The 27,928-nt window shown below is 35.0% G+C and overlaps 4 protein-coding genes across 5 annotated transcripts; 3 read left to right on the top strand and 1 right to left on the bottom strand.

Annotated features, from left to right (window-relative positions):
- Nucleotides 1-4,970: 4,970 nt before the first annotated feature.
- On the top strand, nt 4,971-7,915 carry LOC118029153 (probable glucuronosyltransferase Os03g0107900). Its single transcript, XM_035032997.2, has 8 exons — nt 4,971-5,443; nt 5,511-5,657; nt 5,767-5,831; nt 5,935-6,004; nt 6,115-6,333; nt 6,968-7,111; nt 7,191-7,326; nt 7,408-7,915. Exons 1-8 carry the CDS (start codon nt 5,075-5,077, stop codon nt 7,635-7,637), a joined length of 1,380 nt encoding a protein of 459 aa, XP_034888888.1. The 5' UTR covers nt 4,971-5,074; the 3' UTR covers nt 7,638-7,915.
- Nucleotides 7,916-8,411: 496 nt separating this feature from the next.
- LOC118029238 (psbP domain-containing protein 4, chloroplastic) lies at nt 8,412-10,146 on the top strand. Of its 2 annotated transcripts, none has more exons than XM_035033111.2 (5): nt 8,412-8,871; nt 9,179-9,282; nt 9,405-9,516; nt 9,650-9,877; nt 9,965-10,146. In XM_035033111.2, exons 1-5 carry the CDS (start codon nt 8,550-8,552, stop codon nt 10,027-10,029), a joined length of 831 nt encoding a protein of 276 aa, XP_034889002.1. In that variant the 5' UTR covers nt 8,412-8,549; the 3' UTR covers nt 10,030-10,146. The 2 variants fall into 2 exon arrangements, with proteins under 2 accessions (XP_034889002.1, XP_034889082.1); XM_035033191.2 differs by having other exon boundaries at nt 8,731-8,871; nt 9,175-9,282.
- On the bottom strand, nt 10,074-12,366 carry LOC118029063 (pentatricopeptide repeat-containing protein At3g21470). Its single transcript, XM_035032896.2, has one exon. It carries the CDS (start codon nt 12,303-12,305, stop codon nt 10,635-10,637), a length of 1,671 nt encoding a protein of 556 aa, XP_034888787.1. The 5' UTR covers nt 12,306-12,366; the 3' UTR covers nt 10,074-10,634.
- Nucleotides 12,367-25,169: 12,803 nt separating this feature from the next.
- On the top strand, nt 25,170-27,540 carry LOC118028992 (bidirectional sugar transporter SWEET1). Its single transcript, XM_035032787.2, has 6 exons — nt 25,170-25,320; nt 25,475-25,511; nt 25,614-25,709; nt 26,216-26,495; nt 26,922-27,041; nt 27,159-27,540. Exons 1-6 carry the CDS (start codon nt 25,287-25,289, stop codon nt 27,345-27,347), a joined length of 756 nt encoding a protein of 251 aa, XP_034888678.1. The 5' UTR covers nt 25,170-25,286; the 3' UTR covers nt 27,348-27,540.
- Nucleotides 27,541-27,928: the final 388 nt, after the last annotated feature.

Raw genomic sequence — 27,928 nt, forward strand, 5'->3', positions numbered from 1 at the left:
AATTTGACAGGGAAAAAAAAACCGGTTTGGATTGGAAAAAGAGAAGGAAAGTCAAATAGGGTTAAAAAGAGAGACAGTTTTACTAGCAATAATCATCTTTATGGTGCTGTATTGTCAGGAACAATCACCCAACAAGCCAGAATACATGGTGATACATCAATCTGGATCACACGATTGGGCGGTTTGTGCTATGATGAATCATCACGCATGCATTTCAGCAGAAAAACAGTCTGTTGAGAAGCGATCATTCTGTCACTCAGAAATCGGGAAACCCTTCCTTTTGTTTTGCATCGAGCGATCGAGGACTTGCTAGATTGTTCTTACAGAAGAGAAACATTACATCTGATTATTCCTTGACTCGAAGATGATCATACACACAAGCCTCGCAGAACCGTCCATCTGGATAACTGGCCTTCAAGCTCCTCAGTTGTCACTCGTCGACCATCAAAGTGATTGGTAAGAACAGTGGCCTTAATCTCCTCGAGCTTCCTGTAAGCCAAGAACTATCCTTTTTCTTGCATCAAGCAGAGCAGGATCTAGAAAGAAATCCCCAAAATCTAATTCCAATGATCGCACGAAGATGTGCTGTGATGAATTTAGAATCCGTTTGGAATTGTCTTAATGGTTGCAATTCAAAATGTTTTTTTATAAATAATTAAAATAATATTTTTTTATTTTTAAAAAATTATTTTTGAAATGAATATATAATTTTAAAAAATATATAAAAAATACAATTTAAAAAAAACACAGTTGGTTAAGTTGGTCTTTCACTGTGGGGGCGGTGAAAAGCTTGTTTGTTGGGTCATCTTTCAATTCTCATGAAGCTCCCTTCCTTTCCAAATTATTAGTCAATTGATGACATGTGACGTTTAATTACTAACTGTTTCTTTACTACAGAAGCAACAATAATCACCGCAAACACCCATGCGAGAACCCCCTACCAAAAGATCTTGTCATGATATATAATGGATATTCTCGCGAGTTTAAAATAAAAGCAAAATCCTTTATAACTAATTGTAATGTTTTTTTTTAATATTAATATATATTTTTTTTGCTTAAAAAATTAGGGGATCTCATAATAAATTATTTTAGAAACAAAAATCCCATGGTGACCAAAATAGTGATCCAAACTCCGGAATGCACTCTTATGTCAAACAAATTCGCCTTCTAACGGAAAGATAAGGATATAATGACTGTTCAAGGAGGTGTGTAAGCTCTAATTACAAATTGATTTTTAAAATATTTTTGTTATTTTAAAATAGATTAAAATAATATTTTTTTAATTTTTCAAAATATTTTTAATTATAAAAATATTAAAATAATATTTTTATATTTTTAAAAATGATTTTTTATATAAGCACATAGATTAAAAAAACATTAAAAAAACAAACTGCTTCCATTTGCTCTCCAACACCACTTTATATACGTGTGTTGACCGAGTTAAACTTCTAGTCTTCAAAAAAGATTACCGAAAACGCTTGCTTCTCTAACGTGTAAAGATGGACCAAAATCATCCAGAGAACAAAATTATACGTGCCTCTATGCACTTAACTATAACAAAGTGATACCGCGAGCGCTGAAAAACATGTAACTCTTATTGAAAATGTATTTATAGTTATTTTTAAGATATTTATTATTTATAAATTTATTAAAATAATATTTTTTATTTTTAAAAAATTATTTTTGATATCAATGCATCAAAATAATCTAAAAACACTAAAAAATATTAATTTAAAATAAAAAAATAAATAAATAAAATTTAAATTTTTTAAAAAACTCTTTTAAAATATAAAAATAAATAATGGGTTGACCTTTTTCTAATTACCGCAAAAACACCATGCTTTCACGTGGTTAATTATTATTAAAATTTCTAATATTTTTTATTTACAATAATTTTTTTATATTTATAATCAACTAATATTAAAAAATAAAAAAATTGATTTAAATATATTATTTTAAAAAAATATATTATAAAAAATAACTACTGTCATGTTACAAACACACTCCGGGAAAAAGAGAGAGTTGAATTTTCGCCGCATAGGATCCGCTGTTCACAGCACTTGACGATGGATATGATTGTTATCAACTATTGACGTCACTACTTCCACAAGAGTGATGATGACCACCCTTGACTTAATTAGCGCGTCATTATCGTATATTATAATCTCTACTACATAGATATCTATGGTAATTCCATACGTGCTGGAGCGTGCGAATTGAAAAGAGGAATCTGATGGGACAGGAGGCATGGGAAACTGTGAAATGAATGCCACCCCTGTAAATAATCCAGCAAATTCAAGCCCTCCTTTTCCTCTTTGTTCGGTTTTAGACATGATAGCGAAGCGACGTGTGGCGTGCTGTCGGCCCCACAATCTTCCTGATTGCCTTTGCCGCCCCCATCAACCAAATCTCAGTATCTGATGTAGCGTCCACCTGTACACTTATCTGCCTTGCCTTGCCGGTTTCATTCTGCGGGTCTTGAATTGGGCTGTAACGCTTATATGGATATTGAAGGCTCAAATAAAATCCGTATGGGCTATTAATATGGGCTTCTAGAAGCCCTAATAGCTCGATATGTCCAGTCCACTATTAAACTGAACTTGAGATATGCATAGGACCTAACATGACGACAAAACACACGTGCATTAAATGAGGGCATGCCTTTTTGTCACAGGTTCCCTGAAGATCACTCTGGTTATTGTCATCATTAGTAAACACTAAACAACACCCAGAACCCAGAACTATGGTGTTTTTGCGGTGGTCTATTGTCACCGTAGGTTCCCTGATGATAAGCGTATTGTTTATCATACCCTTGTATAGAAACATCTATGTGGATTTAAAGCTATATAAATTGTCTTGAACTTTAAGATAAGTTATCTTCCTTTTACAGATAAAAAAACTATCTTTTCCATTTTACTCAAACCTAAACTTTAAAAGAAGTAATACAGAAATTAATTAGGTTACAAAGCACATGAAAATGAGTTAGCACTGAAAAATATAATAACTCTTTTATCTATAAAGTATTTAAGATATTTTTTATTGACATTTCATGTGAATTATTGTTAAAAACCGGATATATTAACGATTTGTGATTTGCAATAATCCAGCTTTGAAGAAATTATTCAGAGCAAAAAAAAAACATGTGATTTTCAGATAATATTCACATAAACCATAAATAACTCTAGATTTATCAAATGGAATCCTTGGAATTTCCAAAAAAAATTTTTTTTACCATTTTTACTACATATATGTGTTTTGAGAAACCCGATAGTTTTAGTAGAGTAATAGTTAGACAATAAAGTTGTTGACTAAATATTTTTCTCTCATCATTTTTCTCAAAAAATAAAAATCCTGACAATTTTTCCGATAAGATTTGTTTGGAATCTACCATTGAAATGAAAAAAAAAATCATATGGTTTGATAGAAAAGGGAGAATAGTTGAATTCTAGTGGAAGAAAGATAAAGTTGTGGTTGCCACTAATTCTAACCACAAAAAATAACAATTTTGATGTCAATAAATTTCATTTAATGAAGGAAGTTTTACCTACATGTTCTTTCTTCTTACCATCTTACTTAAAATGATAGATTTGAGCTCATAGAGTTTTTTTTTTTTTTTTTCAAATTGATTTTGAGATTTGAAGCTAATTTTGTTTGTTATATGATATCATAAGTAGATTTATCAAGGTGTCCGACGACCCCGTCGGCACAATCGAACATTCAGCGAGGTCAGCTCTGATACCAAATATAATAGCTCCATCCAACATGTCGTATATTGTCTGCTTTGGACCTTACAACTCTTACGATTTTGTTCTTGATGATGCGAGCTCACTTTTGAGCCTGACGTCCCAAAACGCATATAACATGTTAGCAGCCAGCATTACTAATAAGGCCAGCTATCAAACCCTCACTCGGTAATATGGGATATTAAAACCTATCTGCACTATTTTTATTTTATACATAGAGGTTGACACTTGGATCATGCCTTTTAGTTACAGGATAAGCGTACAAGCCTAACCAATCTTTTTTAAAAAAATTAAAGTTTTTCCTTTGTTGTTTTTTGCCCTGCATTTACAACTTAGGCCATTAAAATAAATTGACTAAAATTAATTTGATCATGTATGGTTGAAATTCCAAGTTTTTTTTTTTTTCATTTTTATGAAGTCATAGATTTTTAACATATATCATCAAGCTCTTTTTTGTAACAAGCCAAACGCACAATCCCACGCTTGCTCCTGACCTTTGTTTTTTTATATATAGTTTTTTCACTATTTTTTATTTTTGCCCTATACTTTACATTTTAGTGCATGCAAATAGGACATAGGAATTATTTGAATTTTTTTTATTGAGTGCCATTGTTGTTTATTCAGTAAACTGTAAAATCACTAAAATACTAAAAAAAAAAATCATACAACTCAAAAAAATTATATGGATAAAATTACTCTTTAACCTTTTCTCTTAATAAAATGACAAAACTCATGAGTTATAAATATATCATTAATTATTCAAACTTAAGGTTATTTTTAACACTTTTAATATACATATTTTCAAACTCTATTTTTCTAAAATATTACTGTATTTTATTTATTTATAAAATTACTGACTTAAACATTAAATTTTTTTTGTATTTATTAAATGAGATATTTTACAAATACTAGTTATTAGTTATTTAAGTTTTCTAGATACCATCTGCTACCAACTATATGAATATTTTATATCAGGATATCAAACATCTTGATTAAAACAATAAATTAAATCAATTAAATTAAAGGTTACCTAATTATCCAACCCATTTTCATTTTAAATTCCAGTACGAATGAGAATAATATCAAATCATGTACTAATACACAGTCGGAAGGTGGGAGGTTTGCCTTTCTGTTAGTTTTTTTTTTAATGAATTTAAATTGAGCTATAAATATTATATAACCATAGAAAAAAAGCTTTGACAGTCGGGGCATTAATGCATCGAACCAAAACGACTTCGGTTCTCTCCTCCTTCAATTTTCTTTCCTCCTCTTTATCGTCACTCGCTACACCGAAGACCCCAACTCCACTTCACAAACACAGAAAACAAAAAATGGGAAGCCCAAACAACAAACCCGCCAGAATCTTCTCTCCTCACAACCACACTTCACCATGCACCCGCACACACCAGATCGGCGCTCTCCTCTTAATCACCACGACTTTCTTCCTCACTCGCCTCTTTGATCAAGCCCTCCCTACCTGCCCTCCCTCCTCCTTGAATAACGACCATTCATCACCAAATGTCGTTCACGTATCCGACGGTGGATCCCTCTCCTGGCCTCAGCGAGGCTACGGGTCCCACCTCTCCCTCAAGATCTACGTCTACGAGGAAGACGAAATTGACGGATTGAAAGAACTCTTGCGAGGCAGGGACGGAAAAATCTCAGCTGATGCTTGTCTTAAAGGCCAGTGGGGCACTCAGGTAATTTCACAAAAAACCAAGGGCTGTCTCTTATTATTTCTCTTGCCGTTTCTGATTTTCTGGACAGGTTAAGATACACTGGCTGTTGTTAGAATCGAGATTTAGAACGAGAAAGAAGGAGGAAGCTGATTTATTCTTTGTGCCTGCCTATGTTAAATGTGTGCGGATGATGGGTGGTCTAAATGATAAAGAGATAAACCACACTTATGTCAAGGTAATTTTTTTTAGAGTGCCAATCTTTTCACTTATTTGATTCGGACTGAAGCAGCTACTTTTTTAAAAAAAAAGTAATTTGAATGTGTTTGTTAATGTTAATTTCTCAGGTATTAAGTCAAATGCCGTATTTTAGACGATCAGGAGGCCGTGATCACATTTTTGTCTTTCCTAGGTATAATAATTATTTGATGTCAACTTGAATTCGTTTCAAGATTCGTTAAAATGCGTATCACCTATTCTTCTTGATTCATGCGTGTACTTTTACACGATTGCAGTGGTGCCGGAGCTCATTTATTTAGATCCTGGGCGACGTATATTAATCGTTCCATAATTCTTACTCCTGAGGTACCATTTGTACTTCTTGACATACTGCATTTACTTGTTTTAGTTGGTGATATTTTTATATTGGTCTGAAGCTTATGGTGTAAAGAATGTTGGGCTGTGTGTTATTGTAGGCGGACAGGACTGATAAGAAAGATACGAGTGCTTTTAATACATGGAAAGATATTATCATTCCTGGGAATGTTGAAGATGGGATGACTAAAAGAGGGGTAGCAATGGTTCAACCCCTAACTTTATCAAAGAGGAAGTATTTGGCGAATTATTTAGGTCGTGCACAAGGGAAAGTTGGTCGCCTGAAGTTAATAGAGCTTGCGAAGCAGTATCCAGATAAGGTATGTTTTATTGTTCTTTTTTTATAACTAGATTAGGTATGTTGTCTTCTGTGAATTATTGATTACCCAAATGAGGTTGTCTCCATGCGTAGAAGGACGTCTAGGATTTTTCATTGTTGATTTAGTTTTGGTTTCTGTATGGACTTGGAGAACAAATTCTGAAATATTCAAATATTCATATGGTTCAGTATCGATCTTTTTTGCTTTTGAAACTGACCATGCTGGGCTGATTGGTCATATGTAGAGCATGTTTTATGTATCTGTTAGAATGGTCATAGTAGGAACAGTCATGTTTTTGGTTTGGATGTCTTTAGGGAGGGATGCATATTCCAGACATAGACATAATATTAGCCTTTTCTCGTGCTCATTTCATTGCATAACTTTGCACTTTCAAGCTGAGTCCAGTCTTTATATTTCTTTTGGCAGTTACTTTAGGTTTGTGACTGAAACGCATGTTGTTCTTCTGCATGTCCCTAGGAAAAGGAACAGAGTCTTTATGAGTATTTGTGGGTTGTCAGTGCAATCTGCTTCCCATACTCAACCCTGTAACTTTGTTTCATGAGATGATGAGTGCTGTTAGTGCTCACATTTGTTTACCAGTGATATAGCATATACATAATGACATCATAAACAGTTGGAATCTCCAGAGTTGAAGCTCAGCGGCCCTGACAAATTTGGGAGGATGGAGTACTTTCAACACCTGCGCAATGCCAAGTTCTGCCTTGCTCCACGTGGAGAGTCTTCTTGGACACTTCGGTTTTATGAGTCTTTTTTTGTGGTCTCTCTCTCTCTCTCCCCCTTTGCACACAAACACACATGGAACCCAGTTGAAGTGATTTTATGTTTTTGCTAAACAGGAGTGTGTCCCGGTTATATTATCAGATCAAGCAGAATTTCCTTTCCAAAATGTGATTGACTACACCCAGATATCAATCAAATGGCCATCTACTCGAATAGGGCTTGAACTTTTGGAGTATTTAGAATCAATTCCAGGTAAAATTCAATGTGCTTGCTTCCTTGATCTCCTGGATGTTTTTCTCGGTCGTAAAATCTAACTTTGAGTTTGTGTTTCAGATGAAAACATAGAGCAGATGATAGCTGCAGGTAGACAAATAAGATGCTTGTGGGTATATGCTCCAGAATTTGAGTCCTGTTCTGCAATGCAAGGAATAATGTGGGAACTTCAGAGAAAAGTACGGCAATTCCACCAATCAGCTGAGACATTCTGGCTGCACAATAGAACGATTGTTGATAGACACTTGGTTGAGTTCTCAAGCTGGGTTCCTCCCATGCCTTTGCCCTGATGATCGTTGAAATGCTTGTAGTTCCTTTACATCCCTGATTCTTTGATTTTGGCCATTTTCTTTTGCTTTCATTTTGCTAAGTGCCACTAATTCACGCCCTGTAGAACAATTTTCCCTGATTACTCTTTTTTTTTTTTTTTTTTTTTTTTATTAAATATGAAATTTATGTATAGGCATTATAGACAGTGCATAGACTTGAAGAGAAATCGTTGATGATAGCATAGACGACTGTGTTTTTGTTGAAATGATACAATGGTGGATTTTCCTTGCGAAGTCTATGCATCCTGTTCCATCTCCCATCATATGTTTATGAAATCTGGCATTTGGCTACCACATTGAACGTGTACACGACTAAACTGTAATTCAAACTGAAATTAGGTTTACGTCTGGGCGCAATAAATTCCATGGTTTCTCTTTCAAGGATTAGACCTTGTACGGTTTATATAAACAAACGGCTCCGGTCACCGTCCTAAATTCCCAAGCTGCAGGTCACTATGGTTCACTTACTGTGTTCAGGTTCACGGTGCTTTTTGGTACTGAAACTTCTCCAAGGAATGGGTTTTCTTTTAAAAATACTCGGGGTGTTTTTGAGGCTGTAAACTTACCTTTCTCAATGAGCGAAATATTCTTATTTTTGGGTTACGGTCCAAAAGTGAACATATGGATATGCCACGTGTGAGGCTAGAAGTGCTGATTTATTTTTTATCAGAAATCCGAAATGTGTCCAGCTATTGAACCACGTCCACAAATAGGCACTTTATTTAATTTAATTTCTTCATCCCATCAGCAACTAGGCACGGAATAAATGATTGGAGCACAATTTTTAAACAGGGAGTCCTGCTCTTTAATCTTCCGGAGAGAGTACAAATCGATATCCTCATTTCTCCACCAGTTTTATAAGGTGTAGAGAAGATGCGAACCACCTTACTCACCAGCTGTGGTCTTCAATGGAGATATCATCACCAACAAATAGTTCCTTACATCCATTTGCTTAGTCATTCACAAGACAGCTTCCCATCAAGAGCTAAAATAACAGCAGAATCCAGAAAGAGTGGCTTTCTTGATGGAGAAAATGAGAAATCCGCCGGGTTTTTGAAGAGGAGGTCAGTTTTGGTTTCCGGGGTTTCTTTGGTTTCAACTTCAGTTTTGGGATCTGCAGGAGAAGGGCTGGCAGTTGTGAAACAAGGCCTTTTAGCAGGAAGAATACCTGGCTTATCTGAACCTGATGACCAAGGTCGGTTTTCTCAGTTCTGCTTCCGCATGGCCATTTGAGTTCTAGATCTCTCTCTCTCTCTCTCTCTCTCTCTCTTCCATGTAAATAACAATATGCAACAGTTGGTAATAAGGTTAATTGAATTGAGCATATGTAATATAACCTGTAGTCCCAAATTCAAATTTAGCATCTCGGGTAAATTCCACACGTAGCATGAAACCATACAAAGAAAGCTAAATTAACAAAACTCCTTTGAGCTGCATTTCTCCCATCCTTTCTTGATTGTGTGTGAATGGTAAACTTCGTTATGCGAAACATGCTCAGACAGGTTGGAGGACATACCGCCGGCCAGATGACAAGTCTGGGGGGCATGGTGTTGGATGGAGTCCAATCATCCCTTATCTTTTTTCTGTGCCTCGAGGTTGGGAAGAGGTGACTTTCTACTCTGAAGAACTGAACGCCAGATTTCTTACTTCAAATTTAAGTCTTTCAACTGGTTAAAATTATTGTTTTTAGTTTGTATGCTTTCACTGAATCAGCTTGTTTACTAACAGGTTCCAGTATCAATAGCAGATCTTGGTGGCACAGAAATCGATTTGAGATTTGGCAGCTCCAAGGAAGGACGCCTTTTTGTCATTGTAGCTCCTGTTCTCAGATTTGCAGATAGTGAGTTCCAAACCCTTTAGCATTCATTCCATTGGGTGCATCCTAACTCAACATCCCCCCACCCCATCCCTCTCTCTCAACCATGCTAGTATGCAGGCTCCATGATTTCAATTATTCCGTGTGATTTATACAGATCTAGGTGAAAATGCTACAATCGAACAAATTGGACCTCCAGAGATAGTAATTAACGCTTTTGGTCCAGAAGTAATTGGAGAGAATGTAGAAGGGAAGGTTCTAAGCATGAATGTCGAAGAACATTCTGGAAGAAGATATTACCAGTACGAGCTAGAGCCACCTCATGCACTGATCACTGCAACTGCAGCGGGAAATCGCCTCTACTTGTTCAATGTCACTGGGAATGGTGCGGAGATAATACTACATATAATGCATATCTTGTCATAAAGCTAAAAAAATATGAGCTAAATTATACCCTACATAATTTTTGCAGGTCTTCAGTGGAAGAGACACTACCAGGATCTGAAGAGGATAGCAGACTCCTTTCGAGTTGTCTAGGCAAGCTCTTTTCTAGATTTAAGATAGCCAAGGAGCAGTCAGCATTTTTCACCAACAATGTAATTTTCAACAAGAAAAACAGTTACAATAGTGTATCTACAGAACAATTGAGTTCCACGTATTATCTTACGCAAATGAACTTTGGGAAAAGCTCTGTAGAGGTTACAACGAAAAAGAGTGCATTTAAGGCACAGCTGAATTATTTTACACAAAATAAACTAATGATCTATTTGATCTAATCTTCAAGAAAAGCTCTCCTGATGTTATCTGGAAGTTGCTTGATGCATACACAAGCAGAATACTTCAGCAGAGAGCACTAGAGCGGCTATGTCGCATCTTCCACTGACTACCATTTGCCAAACCCTTGCCTTCACAAGTCTACCATGAATCCAGGGGATGGGGTCCCTATCTAATCATAAAGCAGGGCAGAAGAATCGCCATATATTGCCCACATTCTTCTTCAAGTGAACCTCCTTTTGTCCTATTTATAGTGACGGAGGGTAGTGCAACAATATTACTGGAGACTTCACCCAGATGCCTAACCAGATATTTTACAGGTTCCTGTAAACCATGGATTCAATCTTTAATGGTAACAGTGACCTAGATCAGATATGAAACTGTTCTGTATTTTCAAGCATAAGTGAGCTGCGCCCAGAAGTCTTTTGAAGCCCTCTATCCACCATGACCATACTCAACCTTCCAGCCTTCTCCCAGCTACCAGAACCAGCATACATGTTCAACAACAAAGCATAATGAGGATCATTTCCAGAATCAACACTAGAATCCAATGTGCAAACATCTTCTACCACCTGCTCCACCATATCATTATCCATATGAATTCGACAAGCTCCAAGGAAAGCACCCCAAACCGTATCATTTGGTTTCATTGGCATACTCTTTATCAAATGATAAGCATCCTGTATTCTTCCTGCTCGCCCCAAAAGATCAACTAGACAGCCATAGTGCTGGATGCTTGCTGACAACCCATATCTCTCCATCTTAGAAAAAATTTCCAAACCAACTTCCACAAATCCCCCATGAACACAAGCCGAGAGAACAGACAGAAAGGTTATTTCGTCAGGCTTCTCATTTGACTCTTCCATTCTCCCGAAGAACTCTAGAGCTTCTTTGGTTTTCCCATGAACGGCAAAGCCTGATATCATAGAATTCCAACAGGCCTTATTTTTATTGGTCATTCGTTCAAAGATCAATCGTGCACCAGTTAAATCCCCACATTTCGAATACATATCCACTAACGCATTCACAACAAACTCATTAAGCTTCATCCCTTTCGCACATATCATCTTATGCACATCTTTACCAACATCCAGTAGACTCAACTGGGCACAGGCAGATAAAACACCCACAACTGTAACTTCATCAGGCTCATAACCCTCATTTTGCATCTTCCCAAAGGCATCCAAAGCTTCCTCACAAAACCCATTCTGCGAGTAACCACAAATCAAAGAATTCCAGTTCACCAAGTTCCTAACTGGAACACGATCAAAAATAGCCCTCGCCTCCTTAACATTACCTATCTTACAATACCCTGAAATCATGGACGACCAGACAAAGAAATTCCTCTGTGGCATGCCTTCAAAAAGCAATCTTGCAGCTTCCATCTCTCCTTTGCTCGCATACCCATCAATCATCACAGTCCAAGTCACCACATTTTTCAATTCAAATGGTACCTCGTTGAACGTACGCCTAGCGGCAACCATATCTCCACTTCTGGCAAACCCATCTATCATTTCAATCCAAGAAACCGCATTTCTGGTCGACATTTTGTCAAACAAAACTGATGCTGATTTCATGTCCCCATTCTTAACATACCCACTAATCATGGCATTCCATGTCACAACATTTCTCTCAGGCATATACTCAAACAGCTTACGCGAATCGGGTATATCACCACATTTTGCATACATAGAAACCAATGATGTCCCAATACGTACATTAGAATCTACTCCATGCTTTATTGCTTCACTGTGCAAAGATTTCCCACAATTCAGCACGGAAACATAAGCACAAGCTTTAAGGACTAAAGGTACTAATCCCAAAAAGTACACTCCTTTGCTGCGGATTTGATTGTATAAAACAATAGCTTCTCTGTATGATCCATGAGAGACGTGTTTTCTTATACAGGAAGACCAACTGGGGTTTGTAGTTGCAGGGCAAGGTTGAGAGTTTTGATATTTGTAGTATTGAATTTGTTTTTGAGGATAGTGTATGATTTCTTGTGGTATAAAGTTGTTTTCTTCATGGCTTGTGCACATAGGGCTAGTGTAATTTTGGAGTTGTTCCAAACAGGAAGTGAGAGAGAGACTGGAGCACCCTCGTCTTTTCTAAGATACCGGGACATCATTGATTAGACCTTCAATGTTTGAAATTTTTCTATGGGAATCCTAATTCTTTACAAAACTAAGCCTTCAAGTTCCAAACTTTTCTAATTTGATCCCATTTCCTTACAAAATTACACCTTCAACCTTAGATTTTTCACTAATGAGATGCAAATCTTCTTAGTTCTTACCTTAAATGACCATTTCTTTAAGTCTAGATTTTCGTTTTACAGAATTTCTCTATCAACTACCTCCCATGTATTTGATTTGTTTTAGTTATGCAAGCGCCGATGATGAAGTATAATCTCCTAATAATTCTTGTTTGGAATAATTGCATTTCAAATGTCTTTCATGAAATCTTACTTTTTAATATTTTTAAATTGTTTTGAAATGTTAATATTAAAAATAATTTTTAAAAATTAAAAAATATTATTTTAAATATTTTTAATATATATTTTAAAAAATAATTACAACCATATTTTCAAAGAACTTCTTAAAATCCAAAGATTGAGGGCAGATTGCCAAATTGTAATAACTAAGATTGGTGGTTAGGCTAAGAACTCAAGCGAACTAATTTTTTTAACAAAAAAATAATAATTCAACAAAATAGTGTCCATAAATTTTGCATAAAACTTTTCACCACGTAGTTAGCCGAGCCAAATCCTCTTTAACATAAGTAAGGATGATGAAAAAAATGTAAATATTTAAAAAAAATGTAAGAAAAATATGAACCTGGTTGTTCACTCAATTGAGTTAAATAAACTTAGTTTATTTACTAATATAATTTAAAAAGTAAAGACAGTAAATAAATTAAGGTAATTAAAAATTTAATAATGATTAATTGTAAAAAATAAATGCTTATCAATATTATAAAAATATACAATAATTTTTTTAAATATAATCTTATTTGATAATTAAACAAAAAATAAATGAGAATTTGACAATCTAATATAATTCAAAATAAAAAAAATTCAAAACTCAATTTTTAATAAATTAAATCCTGAAAATTCCTGTCGGTAATGGATTTTAAGCCCACTTAGCATTCATATTCTTCTTTTCCATGAAATCTTAGGATATGTGTTTTTCATATATCATTCATAGTTTTGATGATTAGGCCTAGATCTGTAGACTTCCACTCTACTTGAATCGATTCAAATGGGCCTCTCGCTAGACCTGTGCCTCCCAATTTAGACAGTGTTAATTTTATTCGTCTCTTTAATTACTTCTTGAATAAACATGAAAATCCTTTGACTATAGAGTAAAGACAAGTCCCTTGAGAGAGATTTAATCCTTTCTTGAAGTCTAATATACGGTGGCTGTCCTCACAAATACGTGTCCACATACTATGAAAAGATAGTGGAAGATAATGCGTTTGGAGATCAAAGCATCCAGGGTTGGTCCTCAAAGGGAAAGCAGGAATTCCATTGTTTGCCCAAAACAAGATGGAGCTTTCTCTTTAATGTTGCGGTTTTGAACACTTGAAAAAAAAGAAAAGATATTTTTAAAATTTTATTTTGTAGCCTAAATTTATATTTAAAAGAATAAAAATAGAGTGATAACTTAATATATCTAAACTTTATAAAATATCAGACTCATACAATACGGGTATGATTTATTTTCAAGTTCAATATCTTTAAATTTAACTATATACTAAGCCAAGTATATATGAATATGGTGAATGACCATATCTAATATTTTTAAGTTTAGTTATGTATTAGGTTTAAATATATATAAATCCAAAAAGTTAATATATCTTATATTTTTAAGATTTGTTACGTGTTGAACTTAAATAAATATGAATTTAATAAATTGTTACATGATAAGATCTAATAGGTATAAATTTAATGAACTATTTGTTTTATTATTTTTAAATTTAATTATGTGCTGAGGTCAAACAAATATGGATGATTAATAGACGTCTTCATGCTGCACCTATATAAAAGTGAAGTTGTTGATTTCATGAAAGATTACGAGGGATTAAATTAAGATGTACACGTCTTCTTGCTGTCGTTGTCGCAGGGCTTGAACCCTAATTAATAGACGTGCTACGTTTTGACGTGAGATCAAGATTTTGTTGAATCTAAAAAAAAAAAATATCTAGACGGCCCATAACTTTTTTATATTATTATTAAACTCGTAACATCAAATCAACTTTACAAACTTTCATAAATATTTTTTTTAAGTTAGTGTTTAATTAAAGTATATAAAAATGATTTTGATGTAATTTAATTAATTTAATAACTCTAAAAATAATCTGAATAATCTGTTGAATATACTCAGCCAAGCATACTGGGACGAACTGCAGCAGTGATACGATGAAGATGTTGCACTGGGAAGAAACCACTCCTGCTCACGCTACTGCACTAACAAGCAAGAACACGTTGAAGCTGATAGGCTCAGCATGGCAGGCAGTTATATTCAGTTATGGCAGGCAGTTATATTCAGTTATGAACAGTTGAATTCAGTTATATTCTGTTACAAAAGCTGTTATTTACAACTGATTCTGTTATTTACGCTGAAGCTACACTATAAATATTGTATCAAATTATTCAATGAATAAGAAGAATTCAGTTTATAATTCCATTTCCAATATGGTATCAGAGCATACTCTCTGATTTTTTTCCGCACTCTCAAATTTCTTCATCTTCTTCATCCTTTCTTTTCTGCATTATTTCTCTTTCATTTTCTGGCAATGGCTGGAATTACCTCAGAAATGGATCCTTCCAATCCTTTCTTTCTGCATCATGGTGACAGTCCTGGCGCCATGATCGTTTCAAAGCAGCTCAATGGTGAAAATTACAACTCATGGAAGAGGGCCATGATGATGGCTTTATCAGCCAAGAACAAACTTCATTTCGTCAATGGTACTCTGCCTAAACCATCAAATCTATCTGATACTCAAGGATTGGCATGGACTCGCTGCAACAACATGGTTCTCTCATGGTTGTTGAACTCTGTTTCAACAAAGATTGCCAACAGCATTATCTACATAGATGATGCATCTGACATTTGGAGTGATCTTCAGGAACGATTCTCTCAGCATAATGGACCACGCATTTTTCAACTTCAAAAATCCATTTCATGTCTGTCACAGGACAATCATTCTGTAAGTGCATATTATACTGCTATGAAAGGTTTATGGGATGAATTGGGAAATCATCAACCAACTCCTACATGCACATGTGGAGCCTTGAAGACTATTCTATCATATCATCATCAGCAATAGGTATATCAATTTCTCATGGGATTGAACGAGAATTTTTCACATATTCGAGGACAAATTTTGTTGATTGATCCACTGCCATCCATCAACAAAGTTTTTTCACTTATTGTTCAAGAGGAGAGGCAACGAATGATTTCATCTTCTAGCACCTCTTTCAATCCAAACACCACTGCTTTACTTACTAGATCACTACCTCCACCTCGTTTTGCTGGCAACCGACCTTCTTATCCTCGCAAAGATCGATCTATATGCTCTCACTGTGGTGTTTCTGGCCATACTGTCGAAAAATGCTACAGACTTCATGGATTTCCACCTGGTTATAAGTTCACCAAAGGAAAGAATGCACCTCATAGTGTCAATCAGGTTTCTGAAACCACTGCCCCTCAGCTGCCTATTACCTATGCACAATGTCAGCAACTCATGGAGATGCTCAAACCATCCATCTCAGAACTTGACTCTTCAGTCAATCAAGTTTCATCATCTACCAGTCCAGAATCAGACATCCTTACTCAAGGTGATACTTCACTCACTATGAAACGTGCAGGTACTACTTCCCCTATACCTCAACTATCTACTATAGTTCCCACACATTCTGTTTTTGCATCTGCCTTGTCAATCACTCAATCAACTCCTCTCACAAATTCCATCAAAGCTCCTTGGATAATTGATACTGGAGCTACAGATCATATGATCTGTTCCACATCCTTTTACACACAAATCACTTCTGTTGTTTCTAAAGCAGTAAGATTGCCTAATGGAGAACATGCTTCAGTTACTCACATTGGTACCATTAACATTTCAGACTCCTTTATTTTAACAGACGTGCTTTGTATCCCTTCTTTCTCCTTCAATTTGATATCCGTCAGCAAGCTGATTAACACCTTACAGTGCTGTGTCATTTTCTTACCCCAATTCTGTTTTGTCCAGAACACTACAAGCTGGAGAACGATTGGTGTGGGTAAAGAAGCTGGAGGTCTATACCATTTGCAGCAAATTCCAGTTTCTGCTTTATCTAGAACTTCTATGTCTTTCAATCCTGTTTCACCCATGTTTCAGCCTCCACTCACTGATCTAGCCCCTGCTAGTTTCTTTGTTCATTCTGTAAACAATAGTCTATGGCATTACAGACTAGGCCACCCTTCTGATGTTCCCTTGAAATTACTCTCTCCTGTAATCCCTCAAGTGTTACATGAATCTAATACAACTTGCAGCATTTGTCCATTGGCTAAACAACACCGTTTTTCATTTCCTCACAGCCTTACGACTTCTGCAAAACCATTTGATCTCATTCACTGTGATCTTTGGGGTCCATTTTCTACTAAGTCCATTAGTGGTTCCTCATATTTCCTAACTATTGTCGATGATCACAGCAGATTCACCTGGATCCATCTTTTAGACAATAAGTCTCAAACCAGCACTCATATTCAATTTTTTTTTTCTATGGTTGAGACACAATTCAATACCACAATCAAGTCCCTCCGATCAGATAATGGTGTTGAATTTCATATGAGCCAATTCTATGCATCAAAGGGTGTGATTCATCAACTCAGTTGTGTTGAGACACCTCAGCAAAACTCCACTGTTGAACGCAAGCATCAACACATTTTGAACGTTGCTAGATCACTTCGATTTCAATCTCATTTATCCTTACCATTCTGGGGAGATTGTGTGCTTACTGCAGTACATCTCATCAACCGCATCCCCACTCCAGTATTACACAACAAATCACCTTATGAAGCTTTGTTCCATTCTCGTCCATCATATTCTCATTTGAAAGTGTTTGGTTGCCTCTGCTATGCCACTACCTTACTTAGACATAGACATAAATTCGATCCTAGAGCTAAACCATGTATATTTCTTGGATATCCTTCTCACATCAAGGGATACAAACTCTATCACTTACATCAACATACTGTTTTTGTCTCCCGCAATGTCATATTTCATGAAACCATCTTTCCTTTTGCACTCACACATCCTTCTTCTTCTACTGATTCTGTTCTTCCCTTACCTTTCCCCCTGCTTGAATCCAATGATCCAATGCCTTCCAATTCTTCTATTTGTCAATCTGCTCCTCCCTCTTCCTCCAATTCTGACTTAGCACCACTTATACCATCCCCTTCTGAGCTCCTTTCTCAGCCAGGCAGGAGATCTTCTAGGATAAAACAGAAACCTGGATATTTGCATGACTATCATTGTCATATTGCTACCTCCTCTTCTGCACCTGCACCTTCCTCTTCAGCTTCAGGTATTCCTTACACTCTTTCATCCGTACTTTCATATTCTCATCTTTCTCCTGCTCAGAAATATTTCAGCCTTTCTGTATCTGCTCTTACTGAGCCTACTTCCTATACTCAAGCTATCCGTAGTAAGGAATGGTGTGAGGCTATGGATACTGAAATCAAAGCTCTTGAATTGAATAACACCTGGACTGTTGTTGATCTTCCTGCATCTAAACACACTATTGGCTGCAAATGGGTTTATAAAGTCAAGTTGAAATCTGATGGCACTTTGGAGAGGTATAAAGCTAGACTTGTAGCAAAGGGGTATAATCAATGTGAAGGATTGGATTATTATGATACTTTCTCTCCTGTGGCTAAGCTCACCACTGTCAGAACCCTTTTAGCCGTTGCTGCTGTCAAACAATGGCATCTTCATCAATTGGACGTGAACAATGCTTTCCTTCATGGTGATTTAGATGAAGAAGTATACATGACATTGCCACCTGGTTTTGCTAAAATGGGGGGGTCCAAGGTTTGCAGATTACATAAATCACTTTATGGTTTAAAACAATCTTCACGGGCAATGGTTTGCCAAATTTTCTTCTGCCTTGATTGAATTTGGTTTCGTGCAGTCCAAGGCTGATTACACTTTGTTCACTCGATCTTTGACAGATTCTTTTATAGCTATATTGGTCTATGTTGATGATATAGTTGTGGCCAGTGATAATTCAGATGCTACTTCCATCTTCATTCACATGCTTAACGACAGGTTTTAAGCTTAAAGACCTTGGTCAGTTGAAGTATTTTCTGGGGTTAGAAATAGCTCGCAGTGAGCTTGGGATTTCTGTTTGTCAACGCAAGTATGCCTTGGACATACTTGAGACTACTGGCTTGTTGGCTTCCAAACCGGCCAAAGTTCCTATGGATCCTAATGTGAAATTCTCTAGAGACTCTGGCCAACTATTGGCTGATCCTACTCTCTACAGACGCCTTGTTGGAAGATTGCTCTATCTCACTCTCAGTAGACCTGATCTTTCTTTTGCTGTTCAGGTCTTAAGTCAGTATATGGACAAGCCACGAGCTCCTCATCTGGATGCAGCCACTCAAGTTCTAAGATATATTAAAACTTCTCCAGCTCAGGGCATGTTCTTTCCAGTTGCTTCTAACCTGCAATTGAAAGCATTCTGTGATTCAGACTGGGCTGGTTGCTTGGATTCTCGCCGCTCAGTCACAGGCTACTGTGTATTTTTGGACAATTCTTTGATTTCGTGGAAATCCAAGAAACAAACCACAGTCTCTCGTTCTTCTGCTGAAGCCGAGTACAGGGCCATGGCTTCCACTTGTTGTGAACTTGTATGGCTTCGCAATCTTCTCACTGACCTCCACGTCCCACTCCAGCCTGCTCTTCTCTATTGTGATAGTAAAGCTGCTCTTCACATTGCTGCGAATCCTGTTTTCCATGAACGTACCAAACACATTGACATTGATTGTCATGTGGTTCGTGAGAAAATTCAATCGGGTGTTCTTCGCACTTTTCATGTCTCTTCTCAAAACCAGTTGGCAGACATTTTCACCAAAGCTCTCGGTCCCTCTCTGTTTCATCCCTTACTATCCAAGCTGAGTGTTCATAACATTTATTCTCCCTGACATGTTCATGACTCTCATCTTGAGGGGGGTGTGTTGAATATACTCAGCCAAGCATACTGGGACGAACTGCAGCAGTGATACGATGAAGATGCTGCACTGGGAAGAAACCACTCCTGCTCACGCTACTGCACTAACAAGCAAGAACACGTTGAAGCTGATAGGCTCAGCATGGCAGGCAGTTATGGCAGGCAGTTATATTCAGTTATGGCAGGCAGTTATATTCAGTTATGAACAGTTGAATTCAGTTATATTCTGTTACAAAAGCTGTTATTTACAACTGATTCTGTTATTTACGCTGAAGCTACACTATAAATATTGTATCAAATTATTCAATGAATAAGAAGAATTCAGTTTATAATTCCATTTCCAATATAATCTATAAAAAAACATAATTTGACTTTCAAAAAATTTTAACTTAATCAAAAGGTTGTTAAAAATAAAATTCGTGGAAGTTTTTGGTGGCTCTATCAATTTCGTGGGATCAACCATGGAGCTTGAGCTGTTTGGTTTTTTTTTGGGTCTGCTCACAGGAATTCCAGTCCAAGATCATTGCTCTGATTCTTGTTAGCCTTCCTAAAATTCCATATGAATTTCCTTTGAACTAAATTACAGGGAGATATTTTTACAATATACCTGGCTAAAATAATGGTTGTTTAAGGGATTTGATGCAGGCAATTTTTATTATTATAAAATATAAAAATAATCTCACAGTTCTAAAATCAGAAAAACTTAGATCCCATTGCAAATCGCTGACAGTACACTTATTTAATTATGGATCTGCCAATGTTGACCACTGGGAATGCAATGATTATCGTGCATAGAAATTAAACATGAGATTAGTGTAAAACAAATTAGGTTTCATTATGAAACACAGGACAGACATTGCTAAAATGGGTCCTACGTGGAACCCATTAGCATTGATGTCTCAATCAATCATCAAATTGATCTCTTCCTCAAGATTTACAGTTGGAGGTAGGAAAATGGATTTTGCTAGGGGCACACATGGTCTGTCGTCCTCACGAGACTTCAAGTTCATTTTTGATTATTATGATGAAGAACACTTTTCTCTGTGCATTTTATTCCGAAAGTATAAGATTATTCAAATTTGTAGAGATAAGTTTATTTTATATCTCTATTTTTTTACTTTAAACAAATTGTTCCTGCATATGATACAGCCATCCTGTCTATCAATTTAGTTAATTAATGAATATTGAGAATATCCTGTGTTTTGCTCCTTCATTTTCATATCGGTTTTATAAACCAGATATTTCATATTTGCAATTGTCCTCAACTTGATCGGTGATCGCCATGACTGGATCCTTGATTAAACATTTGAGTATATTTGGGTTCAAGTTTTTCAACTGCAAATTATCAAGAGTCAGGAAATACATATAAACCAACAACAACATCGCATTAGCCTTAACATCGCCAGGATAGAAGAAGTAAATGAAAAGACGTTCTAAATTTTTTTATTAGAGATTATTAATTTTAGTTATATAAATTTTAGAGACAGTAAAGATTTATATAATTAATAATAATAATAATTATTATAATAATATAAAGTAAATGACAAGGAAAACTACAAAAAGTGCTCTGTGCAAAACCGAGAAGAAGGGAAAGGTCAATCCCGTCATTACTGATCACCGCAAGCATGCTTATTGCTTACAGGTTTCGGGAAGCAAAGAGTGCTGTGGATTATCTCAGGCAAGGCTTGGCCACATATACAGGACAGGAACTAGATTCAATGTCCTATACTATTCCACCAATTATCTCATGCGTGCTCTCAATGAGAAAAAATAAATGTTAATTTTATCTAGGATATTTAAATTATATAATTTTTTATTAAAAAATTTATTTAGAAATATATTTAAATTAAAGTAATTTTATTAGAATCTTGAAAAATATATTATAAACATTTTAATTATACAAATGTAAAACGATAAATTTTAAAAATAAAAAATTCATTATTAACAAAAAAAATCCCATTATTTTATAATACTTCAAAAATAAGTATCATTCTTTCTTTTAATTTAAGTATAGTATTAATGCTAAAACTTTAAATTAATATTGCATGCTGTAATTCTATTATTATTTTTGTGTTGAAATTATATTTTTTATTGATTATGTTTTAGCTGTTTTTATGCTGAAAGCATGCTTATATTTGTAATTAATTTGAAAACTCTCCATCATTCTTGGCAATAGGCATTTATAGCTCTATAACTTTAGTATTTTTTTTTGAATAATCATATATTGAAAATTCCATAAAATTAATAGCCAAAGTGAAATAAAAGGATAAAAAAAAACTTAGACAAAAAAGAAAAAAGTCAAACAAAAAATCGATACAACAAATAATAAAGAAACTATCTAAGATTTCTTATTACACCATAATTTGATGTCATTATAAGATCTTAAGAGATTATCTTTTATATATATAAGTTCATTTTTCATTGGTTACACTATAATTTGATATTATTAGAAAATTTTAAGAAAGTATTTTCTATATAAACTAAGTTTCGTTGATTTGGTTCATAACCGATTGGTTAGAGTTGTTGCTATTTTACAAAGACAACTCGTTTACCAAATGAAACTTCCCACTACATGTATGGATTAGAAAAGCGACTGGTAAAATAATTAAGCTCAAGTAATGAATTGAAAAACATCAAAGGCTGTTTGGCATTCTTCATAATGCCCTATCGTGAACTTTAATCTACACCTTATACGAAACAACTAATAATTAACATGCGATTGTCCACCTTTTAGTCGCTTTATGAATCTATGATAATCAGAAGCCTAGATATATTCTATCTTAAGTTTTAGGCGGTGGATTTTTACTGGTTAACTCTAAAAAAAGTTTTTTTAATTTTTTAAAATAAGACACGATTATTTAAATAACAAATAAAAAATATTAAAACTATCATATATTTTTTTTTATCAAAAAACCTTTTTAATTTTTTAAGCTGTTAGATGAGGTTTCAATATATAATTTATATTATTTTCTAATACATCTCCTCAATTGAAAATCCTTTAGACTTAGAATTTGCTAATGTCTAAACTATTTTGTGTTTAATTTTTATCAAATAAATAAGAATAATGAGATTCGAACTCATTATTACTTGGGTATTACAGTTCTAATACGATATTAAAGAACCACCTCAACTCAATAATTTAAATTATTAGATAAAATTTTAAAATATAATTTTTATTATTCTTTAACATGAGTTTAATAATCATATTATACAGTGGCATACTTGCATGTTTTTTTCCAACCGTTAAGATATATAAATAAATGTCTCTTTTATTAGATCTTACGCATCGTATTTGCATACAAATTAGTGTATTCAATGCAAATTACTTTCATGCACATGGCTCTTGAATTTGAACACATCCATGAATATATAAATAATAAGATAAAAACACAACTAAGAAAAACAGATACAGATATATATATATATATATATATATATATATATTCAAAAATAATATTTTATTTTTTCAAATTACGCACAAAGATACGGGATATCTAATTAATAGAAGGAGCATATTTCTGTCAACTCCACTAAGTTTTACCCTAATTCACATGGTTTAATTGTCAACAAGCTACTATTTTCTGCTGCAATAATAATGGTGACACTAGCACTCCATTGAAATGCCTCCCTGAAACAGGCTGAAAGATTGATCAGCAATTTCCAAATTGGACATCACCTATTTCCTTTCCTATTGGCACTCAACCTTGTAATAGTATCAGTTCCCCGGTGTCGATCAAGAAGGTAAAAAAATATTGTAATAGTAGACTGTGTAATTTAGGGCGGTCTTGCGCATGTCATGTGTAATTGCACACAGTGACTAACTTCCAGCTACTTCTTGTCATAGTGGTTACCTCGTATTTCTCTGTTTTTTTTTTTTTTTTTACTTTTAATGTTGTTCTGCATCTTAATTTACGAAAGCTCACACAAGCTTTTGATACGTAAGATTGCTGTCATGCATGCATCATACATAGACTAATTGAGGTGCTCTGCATCTTAATTTGTGAAAGCTCGCTCAAGATTTTGATATGTAAGATTGATGTCATGTATGCATCATTATAACAAAAGCTAAAATAACTTTCACCGTGCACAATATTCACATTTTACGCTATTACAAGATTTTGGGGTTGACATCCCTTTTTTGAGCTAAAATAACTTTCACCGTGCATAGTATTTATCATCTTATCATTTAATATACACACACATATTATATATATATATATATATATATATATATATATATATATATGTGTGTGTGTGTGTGTGTGTGTGTGTGTGTTTTATATCAATATTGAAAACATATCAATATTGATATATATATATATAATTATATGTGATATTGCATTAAAAAATATCAATTTTCTACAAATATATCAACATAATATAAATATATATTTTGAATTACGTTCGGGCGGGTGATCTCACGTCGGGTTTGACAATATAAATATTTTATTATTATTTTTGTTTGTTTCATCTAATTAAAATAAAATCAACTTATTTGATTAATCAGGCTATAACTCGAGTGGGTTGATTTTTATTTTTTTTAAAACACGTCTGTGAAATCTAAACATCGTTTATATAGGAGAAAAGTAAAATGCCTACCCATGATATAGCTTGAGTCTGTAAGAGATTCATTTTAATCTAAAATATTAAGTTATTAGGTGAGAGACCAATATATTATTTATTAATATACTCTCTCAAGTAAAATATCAAATTATCTCGTGCTATTATTATTTTTAAAAAATTAAATTAGATAATAAAATTAGAACTTATGATTGTGAAACAAAGCTTTAAAATATAATTTATATTATTAACTTGTAATATAATATATAATGTTGACTGTTTTGTGATGAAATGAGAGGAAAATATCATTTGATAAATCATTATTGCGTTAAAGAAACAACGCTTTAGCTGCGGAATAGACGTTGTTTATTAAAAAAAAATTGGGGATAAGTTAATTATGCTAGGTGACTTTTACAAATATTGAAGAAACTCAAGCTGCATTGAATATATGGTTACGTCCCCTCAGCGAAAAGTAGGCCGGCTAGTTGTGGAAAGAGTTGAAGTTGCATGATTATGGCAATCGGGATAATATTGGGTGGAAATTTAAGTTTTGCTGTTCAAGACAAATTAAAGAGAAACTGTGATTAAATCTTCCACGAATAATAATAACAAGAAGAAGTTCGTGTAAAATCAAATTAAATTTACGTCTTTTTTTAACCAATCAGCCTAATAAATTAATCTTTTCTTCGAATGGTTTTTGCCTTCAAGAGACAGTACTCACTTCTTCACCTTATCCCTACCTGCAAACACTGGCCTAAAATGTGTGATTTACTGTATAAATCCCTTGTGCACAGCTAAGTATAATTAGCACAAAAACAGTTACTACAAACCCTCGTTAAATTTTTGAAGGAGAAAGGGGTGTTAGGTTTTTTAATGCTATCATCGACACTGGCTTTTTAACCGTAATGATAAATCTATGAGTATAACAGAAACAAACTCATATTCCAAAATAAAAGAGTTCGTTTAATAGCGTAAGACCTTAGCTAACCCATCTCATGTCATTTTCATCCTCCATAAGCAACGCCCATTAATGTCAGCACCCGGTATTTCCCGGTTAGTAAGAGACTTAACGGAGCAAAAAAAAAGTAATGCCTCGCTAGCGGTTATTTTCTTGTTTCTATATCTATAAAACCCAATTGCTAGCTCTACATATCTCATTGATATCCATTTCTCCTAACAAGTCTTCTATTTCTTAATTTGTAACAACTGTTAGGTTTAGATAAGGTTTCGAGGATTGAAGACAATGGAGATCGCGCATTTCTTATTTGGAATTTTTGGTGGGTTCTTTTTAATTCATCAATCAACTTTCTTTTGCTCTTGGTTTTCTTCTTCTTGTTTCTTGAAGAAGTTGCTAACTTACTGTTCTTAGTGTTTTTTTTTCCAGAGGGACTAATTAGCGGTTTCTCTCTGTTTCTTTCTCCTCTTTAACAGGAAATGCCACTGCATTGTTTCTCTTCTTGGTTCCAACGTATGCACCGGACTTGTTCATTTAGCTCTCTCTCTCTCTCTCTCTCTCTCTCTATTAGGTTAAGCTAAGGCTAATGTGTATTTATGGATAATTTGTCGATAGGATAACGTTCAGGAGGATCATAAGAAGCAAGTCCACGGAGCTGTTTTCTGGCATTCCATATGTAATGACCATGCTCAACTGCCTCCTTTCTGCTTGGTGTGTGCTCTTCTCGCCTCTTCAACTACTTCTTTTCTCTTCGAATTGTGCTGTTTTACGCTTTCTAGAACAGTATTGTGGTTTAGCTTTAGAAGGGTAATCTTGTCAACTAATTGCTTTTGTTTATCAAGAATAACCCGAAAGGCAAAAGATCTAGCGATCTTCGGTACATGCTCAAACCACATGATATTTGAAGTAAGCCAGTGCTGGTGTTTTTCTTCCTGCTATGTTTTATAATTAATAGTCTGTTAGTACTGTTTTGCGGCTTTTAATTTACTATATATTAGACACAACGAACAAAGCATAGTTCTGGTGCTTTTTCCTCTATTTTTTCCTCTTGATGGATGATTTAGCTGATTTCTAGCTAATCAGGATCTATTAGGTTTGTTGAATCAAATTGCATGTTAATTCGGGCAGGTGCATCTTTTATTTCAGGTTACGTTAATTAATTCTGTCGACTCGCCACGTACCAGTTAATTAATTGTTGATATTATACTTTGTGGCAGGTATGGGATGCCTTTTGTGTCCAAGAACAACATTCTGGTGTCGACGATCAACGGAACTGGTGCAGCAATTGAGGTAATTTATGTCTTGACCTTCATCATCTATGCACCGAAGAGGGAGAAGGCTAAATTCATTGGCCTCCTCACGCTTGTGCTCACCACTTTTGCTGGCGTGGCCTTGGTGTCCCTTGTCGTTCTTCAAGGCAAATCCAGGGAGATATTCTGTGGCTTTGCTGCTGCTATTTTCTCAATCATCATGTATGGCTCCCCTCTGTCTATTATGGTACGTCAAATTAATTACTCTAATTTTCTTCAAGGTATATTTGCTGTTCCTGGCCGAGAAAAGAGAAGCATATTCCTTATAATTTGACAAGCTAGCTCCTTTATTATTATAGTTTTGAGCGTGTGCATGTATAATTTAGTATTAATTGACTGCTGACATTCTGTAGTTATTTGGGACATGTATGGTTTTGTTTTTCATGCCAGTCAAAGTGTATTTTATAAGATGCGAATAATATCTTCTTCGTCGTTTTCTCATTTGGTGTGGGAGATACAACCTGTGTGGAGGATAATATTATATTATACGAAGTATAATTAAATTAAGCATGTAGCGTCAACCCTTTGTATACAAGTTTATAATAGCAGGCTATACACGCAGTGCCCTGTTTTGTTAGATAATTATTTTATGTGATTTTTCTTGTACCTGCAGAGGACAGTGATTAAAACGAAGAGCGTGGAGTTCATGCCATTCTTCTTGTCTCTTTTTGTCTTCTTGTGTGGCACTTCCTGGTTTGTGTTTGGGCTACTTGGTGATGACCTTTTCGTTTCTGTAAGTAAATTTTAGTACTTATCCCTAATCAAATTACTGATCACGTTAGACTAGCACGACCAGAGATCTCATCGTTTTCTTTTACTGGAAATATGCTTGTCGTGCCTTATGTTACAGGTCCCGAATGGAGTTGGCGGTGGTCTAGGGGCATTGCAGCTGATCCTGTACTTCATCTACCGGAACAACAAGGGAGAAGCCAAGAAGCCCGGCGCCGCCGTCCCTGTTAATTCAATGCAGATGGGTATCGCAAAACTCCACCAACAGAAGGAATTGGCTGCCAATGAATCCCATGTTGATAAGGCGTAAATGACTTCAATATTGTGCAAGCTTAATTTATAAGACACCGGGACGCCTGCCTCCCAGTTTACTTGACAAGCGTGCGTGATGTTACCTTGTTTGCTGCAAGTTTGATCACTTGTTACAAGTCTTAATTTGTTCTCTTCCAAATCCTTTTGTATTTTCTCTCCCCAAATAATTACACAACGCCATCTTAATTTGATGTCGGTACGTACTATACAAACGAAAAGGAGCGTGCTTTCTGTGGGTGTTTTGATGGGTTAATTACCATGTGCTTCAGACCACCTCTTTGTCACTTTCTGTTCATTCCAAATGGATGCAACACGTTATGGTCCCGGAAATTGCTTTGAGTTCAACGGTGGGTGCAATTTCTCTCTATGGAATGTCATTTCCTAGTAAAATGGAGTGGGAAAGGACCCTTGCACTTGTTATCTTTGGCCGTGAATGACCGTTTTCCGTTCACGTCATGGTCCATGATCACATTTCCTCAATTGAGAAAATTGCTCAGAAAAATTTGATCTAGACAGCATAAGCTTTTTCAGCCCTTGAAATGTTTGGTAGGACATCAGGGTCAGATAATAAAGATGAAA

This window comes from Populus alba, chromosome 14 (genome assembly GCF_005239225.2).
Source record: "Populus alba chromosome 14, ASM523922v2, whole genome shotgun sequence".
Taxonomy (NCBI): domain Eukaryota; kingdom Viridiplantae; phylum Streptophyta; class Magnoliopsida; order Malpighiales; family Salicaceae; genus Populus; species Populus alba.

Excerpts from the sequence above, each read along its gene's own strand:
- LOC118029153 (XM_035032997.2), top strand. The coding sequence starts at position 5,075 with ATGGGAAGCCCAAACAACAAACCCGCCAGAATCTTCTCTCCTCACAAC. Across the intron at positions 5,832-5,934 it reads CACATTTTTGTCTTTCCTAG|TGGTGCCGGAGCTCATTTAT; the intron begins GTATAATAATTA and ends ACACGATTGCAG. Across the intron at positions 6,334-6,967 it reads CGAAGCAGTATCCAGATAAG|TTGGAATCTCCAGAGTTGAA; the intron begins GTATGTTTTATT and ends CATCATAAACAG.
- LOC118029238 (XM_035033111.2), top strand. The coding sequence starts at position 8,550 with ATGCGAACCACCTTACTCACCAGCTGTGGTCTTCAATGGAGATATCAT. Across the intron at positions 9,517-9,649 it reads TGTTCTCAGATTTGCAGATA|ATCTAGGTGAAAATGCTACA; the intron begins GTGAGTTCCAAA and ends TGATTTATACAG. Across the intron at positions 9,878-9,964 it reads GTTCAATGTCACTGGGAATG|GTCTTCAGTGGAAGAGACAC; the intron begins GTGCGGAGATAA and ends TAATTTTTGCAG.
- LOC118029063 (XM_035032896.2), bottom strand. The coding sequence starts at position 12,305 with ATGTGCACAAGCCATGAAGAAAACAACTTTATACCACAAGAAATCATA.
- LOC118028992 (XM_035032787.2), top strand. The coding sequence starts at position 25,287 with ATGGAGATCGCGCATTTCTTATTTGGAATTTTTG. Across the intron at positions 25,321-25,474 it reads TTTCTTATTTGGAATTTTTG|GAAATGCCACTGCATTGTTT; the intron begins GTGGGTTCTTTT and ends CCTCTTTAACAG. Across the intron at positions 25,512-25,613 it reads TTTCTCTTCTTGGTTCCAAC|GATAACGTTCAGGAGGATCA; the intron begins GTATGCACCGGA and ends ATTTGTCGATAG.